The following is a 15,219-nucleotide window of genomic DNA, read 5'->3' on the forward strand; positions in this document are numbered from 1 at the left end:
CCTTGTACCACACAAAGACCTTCCTGTACTGGGTGTCTCGCATATTTAGGGGCTTTTTGAAAGATTCAAGAGATCTCTATCTAGGCAAATGGTACAGAGTCTTATGAAATGAACATGAAAAATTTAGGCACGCTTCTCTGTCTCTCTTCTGCACTTGGAAAGAGGTACAGAGAGATTAAATGGTTTCAGAAGAATATTGTGATAGATCTGGAAGCAGAACTCTCTGACCTGAACTGCAGCTCAGGGCCTGAACTGAAAAGCCTTTCACGTTCTCTTAAAAGACAAGAGTTCAACGAACTGTGGAAATGAAGAAAATTGTACATAGGCTCTGAAGGTAGAATTAGACACTGATATGTGTGAGTGCCGAGAAACTGCCAGCTTATGAGAAACTTTCAGCTGTGTGACAAAAGGCTGGGATGCAAATGCTATTTCCATGCAGAGCCAATGACCACCTTAAGCCCTGACACGACATGCCAAGATTACCAGTGGTGTACGACCTGCCCTGTGTCCCTCCCAAGCACTGCCCTCCCCATGGAGAAGTGGCAGCTATACCTCCTATTGTTTACAGCTAGGAAGTTTCAGTCAGACTCCACTCTGCAGACACCATACAGAATGCAGCTCAAATAGCTGCAAATCAAATCCCCATTAGTACCACTGACCTCATTCTTTACCTGGAATAATTCTCTCCAGAGATCAGTCATTTAAGTATATCTATCCTTGATAACCCAGTAGGCCTGAAAATGAAATAGCTTCTCTAATGCAGGCAACAAGAATCAATAGCCTTTAAACACACAAGGACACTTTATTGCCTGAAGCATATATGAGTCATGCCATCACTAGACCAGTTCATTTTGGTAATTTGTAGACATAAGGACAGGCAGAGTTGTGGTCCTTGCAGAGCATATTGGATGGATCAGATGCTCAAGACTTGGGAGCTCTGTAAATGAGACTTCCCTGGGAGAGAAGTGCCTACTGGAGAGTATGTGAGCACAGGCTACATTAAGGGTTAGCTCTCTCCAACAAGAATATTCAATTAGTTGTGGCCAAAATTATGCAATTTTTTCTGCATTTATCACCAAACCTTTAAATAGCTGTTGCTGTCAAAGTGTGATGAAGCTAAGATCTCACCTTAGCAGATTCAGCTATGATATTGATCAAGAATTAGGGAGGGCAGGAAATAGGGGAGTTATTCCACAGAAATACAGAATCACAGATTCACAGAATTGTTAGAGTAGGAAGGGACCTCTGGAAATTATTTAGTCCAACTCCACTGACAATGCAACTCCATAGGAATTCCACAGACTGACACAAAGAAAAGAAAAGGGAGAAGGTATATATTAGAAGGGGGTGGTAGGTGATTTGGAAAGTCTGTACCTCTCAAGTACTTCACCCAATAGGGAAAGATAGAGGGAAATATGGCAGGGAAATTAAGATAAAAAGGAGGTTGAGTCCTCTAACAATTTGAGGGACCCCATGGGAAATGCCTATGACCTGTCCCTTTATTCAAATAAAGTAACAGGACTGTCTCCTATTTGGATATAAACCTCTGGTATTTGTGGATTCATTTTCCTGACACAAACAGTATCTTCTCTTCTTACTTTGTGTTGTGTGTCACTGAGCTTTACCAGTTAATTCCTCTGTTTCCCATTTAATCACATTTAATATGGGAGTGAATTTACACTAGCATTTCTAATAGGAAAAAATAGCCACAATGGGAAATGTGAAAGTGATGTCAACAGTAGTCGAGCACATGGTTTGTAAAATTGACCCATACTTATGCTGTGCAGTCCTTTACCTGTGATAACCACATTTGGAGTAACATGAATGGGAATATAACACAGATGTAGTTAGCTACAGCTAGCAGATTACTAATGGCTGGTTATTTTGAACCATTACTCTAACTTGAAAAGAATGAGATTATCCAAAACCACAGCTCTATTTAAACACAGACACACAAAAAACCTTGTTGAATCAGGAACAGAACTGGGCTTGAACTATATATACTTCGAGTTTCTTGTTCACCGTTCATTAAATTAAAAAATAAAAGGCAGAAAAAATAGTCTGGTTTTCTGTTTTTGAAGGCTTGAGGGTAGGAGAGCTCTGCAGAGCAGAGGGCAGGCTGAATCAATGGGCCAAAGCCAATTATATGAAGTTCAGCAAGGCCAAGTGCCAGGTCCTGCACTTGGGTCACAACAACTGTAGGCACTGCCACAGGCTGGGGGCAGAGTGTCTGGAAAGCTGTCTGTTGGAAAAGGACCTGGGGGTGCTGGTCAACACTGACTCAACAGGAGCCAGCGTGTGCCCACGTGGCTAAGAAGGCCATTGGCATCCTGCTCTGGATGAAAGGAAATCAAGCTTGCACCAGGGAAACTTTATGTTGAATATTAAGAAAAAATTATTCCCCAAAGGTTTGTTGAGCACTTGAACAGGCTGCCCAGGGCAATGGTGTAGTTGTCTTCCCTGGAGGTATTAAAATATGTGTAGATGAAACGCTTAAGTGCAGGCTTTAGTGTTGGACTTGGCAGTCCTGTGTTAAGGGTTGGGCTTGATGATCTTAGTCTGAGTGATGAGTCAAGTCTGAGTGATAAAAAATGCTGGGGGATAAATGGAAAAGTCACCCACTTTTTGGATAAATGTGAGCTCCATTATTTCCCCCAAGCAAACAGTTTTCATCCCTTATAAATTTTCTGCAGTGCAACAATGGATTCTTATACTCCTATAAAAGATTTAAGATCTTGGGTTTTGATTTTCACATAAGTGTAACTTTTTCAGGAGGGGAGGGGAGAGGAGGGAAAACCCCTCCCATTGTAGTCTAATGTCAGTTAATACAGTTAAAAAAAAATTGATGAGTTTGAGTCCTGTGAACTGATCAGGGAATCTATTTTTACTGTTAGTTTGTCTTTTGTATTCAATTTCATATTTAATTTGGCTTTCACAACAATAGCTTTAACTTGCTATTATGTCAAAACTTATATATTATAGTATCAGGAAAACAGAGTGTGCCATGTCAGTAGTTCTTAGTGCAGTAATAAATATGATGTTGGAAATTTTTGCATGCAGCTATCTTGAACTGGCTGAATGACAACTGAGTTTCATAAGTAAACAAAGACCTAAAGCCAAGGTTTGTGAGTGAATGCCACAACCATCCACTATTCCAGTAAAGACAAGAAGAAATCCTGAAAAGGCGGTGGAATCGAAGTTATTTGTAAACACTTACTGCAAGGAAGATCTGAAGAGAGCTGTGAGCCACTTCTATGTACTGGTATTCAAGGAAACACCCCGAGACAGTGATGTAACGATGATCCTCTGGTGCCCAGTCTGGTGCTGGGGTTACTGAGGTCACGGTGCAGCCTGGCCCATTCTCCATCCACCAGGAACGGTGCATTGAGATGTTAAAGGTCAGAATGAGATCTGTTTCCTGCAGGAGAGCAAGAGAAGAATTAATGTGTGGGGATGGTACTCTGGTATCCAATGCCTCAGCAAGGGATTTCACAGCATGCATAAGGAAGCAAAGAGCTGCAATAAAACTGTGCTGGCACATGAAAGTTAGTGGAGCTTGCCTGCTGCAAGCAGAAGTGGCTGTACCTTGTCAGGCAGAAATGCTTTGGAGCAGAAAAATAATCCTGCAAGCCAGGATCTGTTCCTAGAGATCATGGCAGCCTAGACTACAGCACTCATTTCTACTGATTGCCCATTTTCCAGGGGATACCATAAGGATTGATGGCCCATGCTTTGTTGGTCTGATGTACCAAACTATACAAAAATCCCCTAGAATCAAGACTTTGTACAATTTAATATACACACATCATCTGCAAGGAGTTTTTTCTCATGGACCTAGCGAAGGAGACCTATGGTAGCTCTGCTAAAATATTGGAGAAGATCGAAGAATCCTGTGCATTTGCTTGCAGGCAAATCTCTTTACAATGCCTCTCTCTGATTTCTAATTTCCTAGGATTCTGTAAGGAAAGAGTGTGTTGCTTTGTCTAAAGACTACTGGGCGAGGTAAAAAGGAGGGGCAGAGGTGTGCAACCTTTGACTCCCATACAGCTTGGGTGATGGAGTAACTAGTCAGCCATGCCTTCCATTAGGACTGCATTTATAAATAGTTCATAAAGGATTAATAAATTATTAATGCACATCATAAACAATACTACGGATATTACTTTCATAAATTATATGTGGTTGCACATTACTTGATAGTGTTACACATAGCTATAACAAAACTATGGACTCTGTGGATTCTGTAATAGCCTACAGTGTTTACTAACATTTTATAAATAATTTATGACTGTAACCTCATTGTAAGGTGTGACTATCTAGTCTGTGTGCACATGTGCTCAGTCATGCAAAAAAAAATTGCTTTTAAGTAATGTCTTTGCAGAGCCAAACTCTCCCCACACCTAACCTACATTTTTTCCAGCCTGTTAATGTCATTAATAATTAAGATTCTCATAAAGATTTTAAAATGTAACTATTTAATTAGGCTTACCGTGCCAAAAAGAATAGAATGCTATTCTGTAGCAGATAAGTTGTATTCACACTTCTCTCCCTTCAAAAGAGCCATTTTTTCAGTCTCACTTATTTCACCTTTTAGCACTAATTTATGAAGAGGTAACTCCATCCAGAGAGGTTTTGGATAACGTCACATGTCAATTGATCTGTGATTGCACTTGACACTGCAGTGTAGCTTAATTTGTTTTCTCTGATTTACAGTTTGTATCAAAAGTATGATTTAAAAAAAAAAAAAAAAATCGCTAGCCTGTATAAGCAGACACAGCTTTTAGATGACAGGAAGGACCTAAATATGTTTGCAATGAATAATTACCCTTCATTCCCACAACAGTCCAATCCAGCAAATAATGAGCTGTATGAGAAAATTTAAAATACTTCAAATGAATTTAATTGTACAACTAACTTAAAGCATTTTTTAGTTTCGATCAAAACTACAGTAAACATTTCTATAAACAATGCAAATTGTGCCCAAATATATACATTGATGTATGGTTATATGTCTTCGCCCCCAAAAACCATCTCTTTTCTCTGGATCCTTCCCTACTAATGCCATAGACACTGGAAAGTGTCTGCCATGTGTTTCTTGGAAATGGGAATTTTTACCTTTCACCCAAGCCAAAAGATTAATTTTCTTTCTGAAGGCTGCTATATCCCGTCAAGTAGAACACTGGGCTTCTCACTTGGTGTAAGAAGTTGTAGAATGGACATCTTTGGAGTAACTTTGCTTAGATTTATTCCTAAATGACTGAAACTGGAATTCATCATGTTATTGTCAAGAGAAAAATTCAGCCATTCTAGTTACCATGGAAAATTTGAAACCTCTAGTCTCTTATCGGAGATGCAGCACAAATGAATATTGTCTATTTCTATTTTAGCATTTGCAATACCTTGAGAAGAATCATGATGGACTAAATATATTTTACAAAGTGCAGACTAGGAATGAAAAATGTATTCCTTGAAAAAGAAAGGGATAAACTGGCGTGCAGGAACTGAGTATGTTATGCATCTGCCAGATGAAGTGAAAATGGATCAAAACTGGGCTCTGTGTGTAGAATATCTTTTCTCTAGGGGTAGCTATTTTTGTTTACCACAGATTCAATAATCAAAAAAATTATTAGCTAAAGCATAACTAAATTTCCAAGTTACATGGGAAATATAATTACACATTAAAATATTTAAGATTACATATGTAAATAGAAACTTCACAAAATCTAGCTTTTTCCCATCCCTGAATTTATCCTCAGATGATTTTTTTAAATACTTACACTATTCCTTTTCATTCAAATAATCTTTTGGAAGTTAAGTAATACTCATACTCATACTCATACTCATACTCATAAATACTACTAATAATATTTCTACTGCAAGTCACAGCTTCAAATCTTAAAGAACTTTGAATCATGTTATTGAGAAGGCTTTTGAAAAGCAGTTGTTACTTTTGTTATGTACTGAGTCTGTTAAGAATAAAGGTAAACGTCAGAAAGCAAACCAATAAAACATGAAATCTGGTTGTGTAAGATTAGACACCATTCATGTCTCAGGTCCAGCTTGGATGGATTAAGAATGGCAATGAAATAAAATCTTGAGAAGTCAACACGTAAGGCAGACCTTGCAAATTCCTTTCCCCAAAATATCTGGGATCAGAATAAGCATAGAAGGAGCCTATTAACTACAAAGCTGCTGCACAGCTAAATCTCAGGTATAAATTGTTTCGTTATGCTTTGAACTTGCCTATAACCTTCAAGCCATGTCCCTTTCATGCAACCATATTAGCAGAGCAGCTCCTGTTGCTCAGTACTAAAGGTCACCCAGCTTATGAAAAAGTTTCCCTTAGTAAGAAAACACTTAAGAAATTGAATCCCCTTTTAGAACTGTGGAATCCAAGAAGGGGATGATGTATCTATCATTAACATCTCTTCTACTGACAGCATTTAGAACTATTTTTGGACAAACTCTGCTTGCTATTTACTTTGTTCACTGTTTGAATACAGCTTTAGTGGACATAGACAAAGTCTACAATGGAAGCTGGGGATTTATTATGCTCTCTAGTGTATTTGCCGTGTTTCCTTTCCAACATCTGTGGCTCAAACTTTATTCAGGGAAATGCAGAGAAATGGTCTGATAAGCCTTGAAGCTATGAAAACGAACAAGAATTGTTGATACACATTGGGCAAGCCAATATGTTGTTGTTCAAAGTCTGTATGTCAAGGAAAATTTCATTATCCTAAATTCAACAAACAGCTGCTTCCTTTGTGGACACAGAAATACATCTGTAAGGGCTTTATTGCTGATCACTGTGCTGCTTTTGTAAATTCTGCTGGTATTTGTAAAGCTTTTTAGTGAAAATTGGTGCATTAAAGTAGATTTTTATACTCATCAAGAAAAAAGCCCAAAGGAAAACATTTTGTAGGACATCTTTGCTGACATTCTGGAGATGTAATGATAGTTGTAGTGGTCAGGAAAAGTACTGCTAGATTAGACAAATCTTGAAGTTTGGAGGTCTCAGAGACTCAGATTTCTGAGATTGAGACATGAGACATCTTCAAATTGCATCTGTAATTTTATTTCAGCTTAGCTGGTAAAAATCTGAGCTCTGATGGTTGGGTGCCTATGTTTAATACAGTAGATGGCAACATTTTCGGGGGTCAACTGCACAGTGCATAGCATTTTCTGGCTGAGGAGAGCTGATAACAGAACATGGCAACATAAAGCTTTGTAAAAGCTGCCCGAAAAAGAATAAAAGCTTCTTTGTAATCAGACACAGCAGGAGGAGAGCAGTGCTTAAAAGGAAGACATCTCTTTGTGTATTGTATTAGTACTAGCACATATTAGTAAGCGTGCTGTCTCTTTGCAGAAATCACAATATATTCTTATTTCAATGATTTTTGTTGGTTGCACCTCAGAGAAGCTAATTCCAAACAGTGCCATGAGAAAAAAGAGGCAGGAGGGGTTCAGGGTGATTCTCCTTGAAAGTCCAGGAGATCTCCCCGACTCGGGGAAGTTGAATTGTACTGATTTCAATGGTAGCGGCTTGCTGTGTCATGGGAAATGATTTCCTCTATTTTTCTAATTAGGAATTGCTGAAATCTGTGCAAACCTGCCAAGCTTCTGTACATCTTTTGTCGAATACAACCGTGTAACCACTTGTTCCATTTATCAAACTCAAACTAGCAGGAACAGACTGCTTGGAGAGTGAACAATCACACAAGGTTTCAGTGATAAAAGATCAGGGTCTGAAAGCATTTGTAGTTTTGGATGCCTAGGATGCACCAAGGCTTCTACAGGCTTTTTTTTCTTCTGTTATCTCACTTTTCCTCTAAAACTAACTCCCACCAGGCAGTACCATTTTCTCATGCAAGCAGACTTTTTCCTGTCTAAAGAAAAACTTTCCTCAGTGAAGAACCAAAATAGAGCTTGTCAGCTGTATGGTTTGTTTTCTTTTTTTCCTTTTAAATGCAAAGTTTATATATAGAAAATAATTATTGTCTAAATCTGTAGGGAAAATGGATATTTAAAGATTATTTTTTCTATTTCGTTGCATCTGATTTGGGTGTTTTCCTCCCTAATTTTTGTATATATGTGATGTTTTCCCTTTAATTTGATTTTTTTTTCAGTAACCTGGAATTCCCTTCTTTAATTTCCTCTTGTAAAACCATTTTTTACTAGTATAATTGAAAATTGTTTACAGAATCTGATGTACCTATGTCATTAATCAGATAAGGTTTAACCAGTTTGAATATACCTGACTGATATACTTCTGAAGCTCATCAATGAAAAATGGCAAAAATTGCCCCCCCAATAGCTTTTCTCAGTATTCTGTTTCTCAGTTAAAAATGCTACAAATGTATTTTAAGTGACTTCCGGTGTGCCAACGTACTTCCGAAGGATTTAATTATAAAGTTCCCAGCATGAAAGAGATGACTCAGATGTCCTGATTTTCTTCTCTAAAATGAAACTAGAATATTATATTTATAAAATACTATAAATAATCCTCAAAAAGCATAGGCACTGCTATACAGAGCTTGACATTGTCAATTATTATTCTGTTGTATAATACATGTCAATTATCTTCTGAAATTAATAAAGCTACAATTAAAGTTATATTAATTTAGATCTCTATATTTTTCTAGTAGTTTAATATGTACATTGAAAAATCTAAAAAAATTTAATCTGCTCTGTTTCTACTCATTTAAAAAAGACAAACCACCTGCTAGGCTCCAGAATATTAATTTAATTAGATCAGTGGTATCAAGACTTTTTATTAACATCATTCTTCAAAAAATTTATATCCATTTAGTTCTTCAATTAAAATACAATGAAAAAGGAAGTAGAAAGTTCAGTTTATATTGCTAGGTTAACATGATTATTCTGCTCCATGAATATTACTCTTTCATGAATTTTTTTTCATATTTAAACTGAATATTTTTAGAATGTTCTGGACTAAGATCCATTGATTTTTTTCCTTGTGCAGAACATGCAAATTTAGCCCTTCACAGCAGCCCAATGTCATTGATCACGAGGACTAGGAAGTTGCAGTCAAATATAAATTTTAATTTAGTTACTATACATATTTACTGAAGATCCTGAGAAGCATTATTTTTGTAATTTCTTGGAAAATTACTTTGTGGAGGATGTAAGCTTGTGCAGTGATAAAACACACTGAAATGGAAAGCTAACTATAGGCATTCACATCTCACAGTAGTGGCTAACTCTTTCGAATCTTATTTATGTCACACTGTGCAGTAATCAAGGATATCATTCTGGAATTGAGAAAATTTGTTTAAGGAAATTGAGTTAAATATAATACATTGTTTTTACAAATTGCAATTCTCTGACAAAGACATCTCATACCCAAGCCCTGATAATGTGAGTGTACAGGAGACAGTTTTCCAGGTGATCTACATGATTCTGTCCTTGGGATTACCAGATCTCATCTGTGTCCCATGAAACAAAACTGGCAAAGAATTTTATGTTTGAACTAAAATCAGTATGGTTCTGGGTCTCTTTCAGAAGTGAAGTGAATGTTCTGATAGGTTTAAACCCTGGTTATTAACACTGAGCTGAAAATGAATGATTTTACCACTTTCACAATATATTAGTATCAGTTTTTTATAAGTAAGGCATAATGCTTCTAAAAATGCTCAGTTCATTATTCTGTTGGGACTGTTTTTCCCCTCCCTCTTTGTTTTTAAACAGTAAAGGAAGTATGTCTCTCTCTTGGTTTACCCAGGCAAATACACAGATCAATAGTGCTTAGAATTTTCAGACACAAATATCCATAACCTCTTAATTCTAAATAAAACCCCTCTAAGCACAAGTGTTGCCTATAAAAGACAAAAACTTTCCAAACAATATTAAGAGTGATAATGTGAAAAGCAGATCTTCAATGCAAGATTTCAGGTGCACAAGTATGGCTCTGCACATGCATACATTTGATTTAATACAAATTTTATAAGGTTAATTAGTGCATCCAATAACAGAGTAGTTGCCCAAGCAACCCACCCTTGAGTCTGTCCCTTGGAGTGGTTCCAGGGGCTTTTTTGCCCTATTTCTTGCTATGTCTTCTGAGTTCTAGTGCAAAACAGAGTGTTCTTGTTAGAATTTGTCTTCTTGAGAATAAGATTAAACAGAATTTCAGGAATGCCTTAGAAAGGGTTAGCTTATTGTTCTAGATGTGAGAGAAAGGGCAGGAAAAGTACTGCAAGCTATATAACCATGTATTAACAGTCTACAAAGCTATTAAGTATATGAAAAAATATTTAAAAGGAAAAATCTTTAGGAATTGCAAGGACATCTTATACTTGAATTGCATCCAAAAGACTATGCAAAGCTTCCACTGAGCTGGAATCACCATTCTGAAGGCTGAATAAAGAAAGATCTAGGCCTTGATTAAAATTGCAGCATGAAATTAATATCTTTAAAATTCTTTTATTTTTTAGAATAAATGGTTTACCAAGTTACCAAACCATCCCTGTAATACTTTGCTTGATCATCTCTGTCCACAGAAAAAATTTTAGTATGGCCCAACGTTTAGTAGGGAAGGATGCAGAAGTGTATGATGTAGAACTTAAACATCAGAAAATTGATAGAATGTATGCAGAAAGACATTCCAGATGATGCAGTTTGTTCAGTGTTCCCTGGTGTTGGTTATTATTTAGTGCTAGGTACTGTAGAACAAAATGCATGTGTGCAGCGATAAATTTATGTTTTCTGTTTCCTATTTTTTTAATTATCTTTTAAAATGTAAAAAATTATCTAGTAGTGTGTGCAGAAAACAGTGTGCAGACTTTGGATAGAGCTCTAAAACCACAAAAATGGTGTTGCTATCCCAAAAATGTTATTGCTATACCAAAAGCAGTGTTAGGAAACCTGAAATTATTGTAACACAGGTGGGGTTCATGAAGTACCAGGCTGAGGAGAAATACGTGTGCTCTAAAGCTCAAGCATTTCTAGTCAGTGGTGATTTTATAAGCATTATGATCTCAGAGTGATTAAAATGAAGCCTAGATAAATCAGAAAAGTTCTAAAAAAGAATGTGGAGTAATCTTTCTCAGTTCAATTCATATCTATTCCAAAACTAGTATTTTCTAAAGGATTTACTTTTGTGGGGAGGTTGCAACGAGATAAAGCATCAATTTAAAAAGCATAGCTTGTTCTCAAAACCCATTTGCATTCTCAGTGCAAAATAAAATATCCAGATTTAAATGGTTTGAATTCCTCTGAAGTCAGTAGAAAGGACCCAGCTGTAACAGAGTGGTAAATATTCCTGAAGGGCTCTGGAAAGCTTGTTTTGAAACCTAGATGCTGAGCAGCACAGAGTGATTATCAGGAAGCACAGAAGGAGAAGTGTGGGCTCTCTCCGCATGGCCCTTGGGTGCTGTTCAAGAAATGATGTGGAATAACTGCACAGCACCAACTACTTCAGGCTCTTTCACTATAACTTATTCCACCACTGACCAGGCTGACAGATGTCATCACCCACAGTATTAGATTCAGATCTGAAGCTGTGCAACATTCACGTACCTCGCAAACTTGGGCCAGTAAAAGAAAAGTCAGATCTCTGCAGAAACACTGATGCATGCCCTGGATGATGTGCACAAAGCCTGCATGTAACAGTCTCTGTTGCAATACTGCTGAATATCTAAGGTTTCTGACCATTAGTTTAGCACATTTTAATCCTCAGTACAACTCACCAATTTTAAGGAATTGCACAGCTGCAATCCATCACATGACATGGGAAAACCTGTGCCACAGTTTTCAATGCTTTCCATGCATGGCAAGAGCTCCTTTTGCCCAAGCTATACCTACTCTATAGACTTTAAAAAAACTTTCAGCTCCTGTCTGAAAGATCCTATTTGATTTTTTAAATGAAAAGATATCTGTCACAGGAACATGTTACATGGCTCTGATAAACTTCGGTTCATAAAGTGTTTATTCATGTCCTTGTAGGTGATGATGGTTATTATTAGAATATCTAAGGCTATATCAGATTTGATAAATCAACCTCTTTTCAATTTACATGAACTAATTAATTTAGCAGTAGGTGAAATTGCTCTCTGTTTTTGTGGTGGGATATCATGTCACTCAACATGGACCACAGATTAGTTTTATTAAAACTAATTTGACTATCCAATACTGTCATTTAAGCACAGAAATAAGAAGATCTAAATTATCTTGAACACAGAGAGAATTATGGATGTTTCATACATTGGCTGCTTCCTGTGTTTGAAAATTATTTTAACTAATTTTAAGAAACAATGTAGACAATTGCTTCTGTCCTGAAGCTGATAATTATTTTCAGGGTTTTTGTTGTTGTGGATTTTTTTGTTTTGTTATTAATCTGTGTGCTAGAAAAAGTTTTGAATAATGAGACTACTATGATGAAATCCATTTTTAGCTAGTTTTTGCTTTCAAAATGAAAAGACCAAGAAAACGAGCTACACTGTGGAAAATGTGTTTCAACATTTTCATTGTAAAATGTTACAGTTTTCCAAACTTGAGGTGCTTAGGCTGCATTTGCAAACTGGATAATGTTAACAGTCCCACATACCCAGTGGAGGGGATATGGTTCAAATCCTTGAATCAGAAATTAAAAATAATTCATAAACTTCTATTCTGACATCAAAAGTCTCCCGGAAACAGAAGAAAACAAAATTAATCACCTACATTAATAAACAAACTATAATCTCCAACAAGCTGATGTTAGCAAAACCTTTCAGGTGGGTGTCCTTTCCTCTAGTGACCTGCTGCTATGACACGACAATTCCACCACTGCAGTAAACCACAGCCTCCCAAGGACAATTCAAAGCCATTTAAAATGACTCAGTGCATAACTCTGGATAAATGTATGGGTTTTATTACATTTTCAAAAGCACCCCCTGAGGAATAATCTTATGATGCCATGCTAGATATTTTTGCTAGTATGCAGGAAAGCATCTCATGTACTGCAAAAGAAACTGCAGCAATTTAAGCCAGTTAAGTACTAATCCACAGATGGACAGCATGTCTCTCTTTTGCCTGTTTTCTGTGAGGCATGTAATGCTGCTAAAGCCTAAGAGGACTACCTGCATATATTAGAATATATGTGTTCTTACATATAATGCAAGAACACCTAAAATCACCTCAATAAAAAGATCCATTATTTTTCTAATCTTATACTTAGCACCAGTTAGCACACTGTATATAACAATATATATATATATAGTATATATAAGATGTAGAAAAAATATGCAGATTAAGTTTGTGGGGCTACAGTTTTGAACTGATGGTGTTATTAGGTGGTAAAAAAAGTAATTTTCCAAGTATCACACGCTTTCTTTCTACTCTTTACATCTGCTTTTGTTTCCCATAATTTAAGACTTTTTTCTCTTAGATTCAAATATTTTCATGATACTTTGTAGAAGATATAGAAGATAGTGAGTAGAAGATGTGTTATTTAATGACAAAGCAAATGCTGTTTGGTCTTGTATTTTCCAGGATGGTCTTGCAGAAACTTTATTTTTAAGAGAGAAATTTAAATTTATATAAAGAGAAATTATATGGACTGATTAAAATCTAATTAAACTGCTTTTTGCTTCACATGTTAAACAAAGGTATAAGAGACATTTCAGATAAGAAATATTTTAGGAAAGACAACACAGCAAACCCTGTTAATTGAAGAGTAGGATCTAGTACCTGGCAGGCATCCTTAAATATTAATTCCTAGATCAACTATGTTTTAATGACAGTTCACTGAGTGTTCATGTCAGCTGTCAGCTGCACTGTTACTGAAGTTATGTTCGGATGCTTTGCTAATGTTTGGATGCTTTGCACCCTCTCCCAGGGCTGTGGAAAAGGGAAAATTGGCTTTTAGTTAACATAACATTGAGTGCAGAGGAGTGTTTGAATAACTGTGAGGGGTCTCTGCTCTCAGACAGGACCATCAGTAGTTTGCTCAATTTTCGGAGAGAATGGAGCTTTCTCTGTGTCTGAACACTGACTGGCAGGGGAGCAGCTCTGCAGAAAGAAACCTGGGAGTGCTGGTGAGTAAAAACTTCTGGGCTGTGCTGCGCTAATGTCACCAGCAGGCTGAGGAACGTGGTTCTTCATCTCTGCTCAGCACTGGTGAGAAAACACCTGGAGGGCTGGTCCAGTTCTGGGCTTCCCAGTATGAGAGAGACATACACAGAGTGGAACCAGTCCAGCAAAGGCTTCTAAGCTGGTTATGGACTAGAGCACAGGACATTTGAGGAGAGAGGGAAGGAGTGAGGCTAGTTCAGGATTTATAGCTGAAGGCTTGTGAGGATGCTACTCCTGCCCATAACCACTGAAAGGGAGAGTTCAGGGAAGGCAGAGGCAGCCCTCTCTCACAGGTCCACAGCAGAAGGACAGCAGACAACAAACATGAGCGGGAACACAGAAAATTCTAATTATTTTAAAATATTTTTTTAAACCATGAGAATTGCCAAAGGCTAGAATGAGTGCCCAGAAATGAGGTAAAAGCTTTGTCTTTGTCAATATCCAAAATATGACCAAAAAAGCACCTGAACAATGTGATTTAATTAGCCCTCCTTTGAGAAGAGGGCGACTTTCCAACCTAAATAATTTTGTGATTCAATGTCTCCTTCCTGGAAGGTTTTAGAAGGGTTTTTGCAGTTCTTCAAAAAACAAATAAAAACTCAGGCAATCAATGCATCAACCAACCAACCAAATCAACAAAAATTCCCAACCCCCCTGGTTATAGAATGGATTGTTTCCCTGAAGCATGAATATCTATGGGGTATCTCTAAAAATCCTACTGTAACATGCTGGGGACCATGGTAGTAGTGAAAGCACAGTATTTGGGAATAAAAAATGTAAGCGTGCAAAAATTCAGGAAGTGTATTTCAAGGTATTTTCTCTCTCTTGCCTCCATTCCTTTTGAATCATATCGCAGTTCTTCGGGGTTCATATTTTACTTGCAAGCATTTCCTACTGGCTAGCTAAAATTTACTATAGAAAATCTCTTCAATATCCAGCTCTGTACTCAAAGACCCTCCAACCTCCAGCCAGGATTAAGATGAAACACTGGGAGCAATGACCTTTAATGAGCACAGATTGAGAGGAGTACCTAAAACAGAGCTCTATCTCTGTAGACCAAATCAGTGATTGAAAACTTTATTTAAGAAACTGATGGGGAGTCGATTTACCATTCTAACTGTAGTGTCTGTGTCAGTTTTCTAAATTGAG

At 37.1% G+C, this 15,219-nt stretch overlaps 1 protein-coding gene across 3 annotated transcripts in view; it reads right to left on the minus strand.

Annotated features, from left to right (window-relative positions):
• The window catches only part of NKAIN2 (sodium/potassium transporting ATPase interacting 2), a 508,006-nt gene that overhangs the window by 73,431 nt on the left and 419,356 nt on the right, over nt 1-15,219 (minus strand). For all 3 annotated transcript variants that reach the window (XM_058019464.1, XM_058019463.1, XM_058019465.1), the window contains exon 4: nt 3,218-3,418. In XM_058019464.1, the coding sequence (XP_057875447.1) occupies nt 3,218-3,418 (201 nt within the window). The remainder of the gene's footprint in view (nt 1-3,217; nt 3,419-15,219) is intronic.

Source organism: Melospiza georgiana, chromosome 3 (assembly GCF_028018845.1).
Source record: "Melospiza georgiana isolate bMelGeo1 chromosome 3, bMelGeo1.pri, whole genome shotgun sequence".
Classification (NCBI taxonomy): Eukaryota; Metazoa; Chordata; class Aves; order Passeriformes; family Passerellidae; genus Melospiza; species Melospiza georgiana.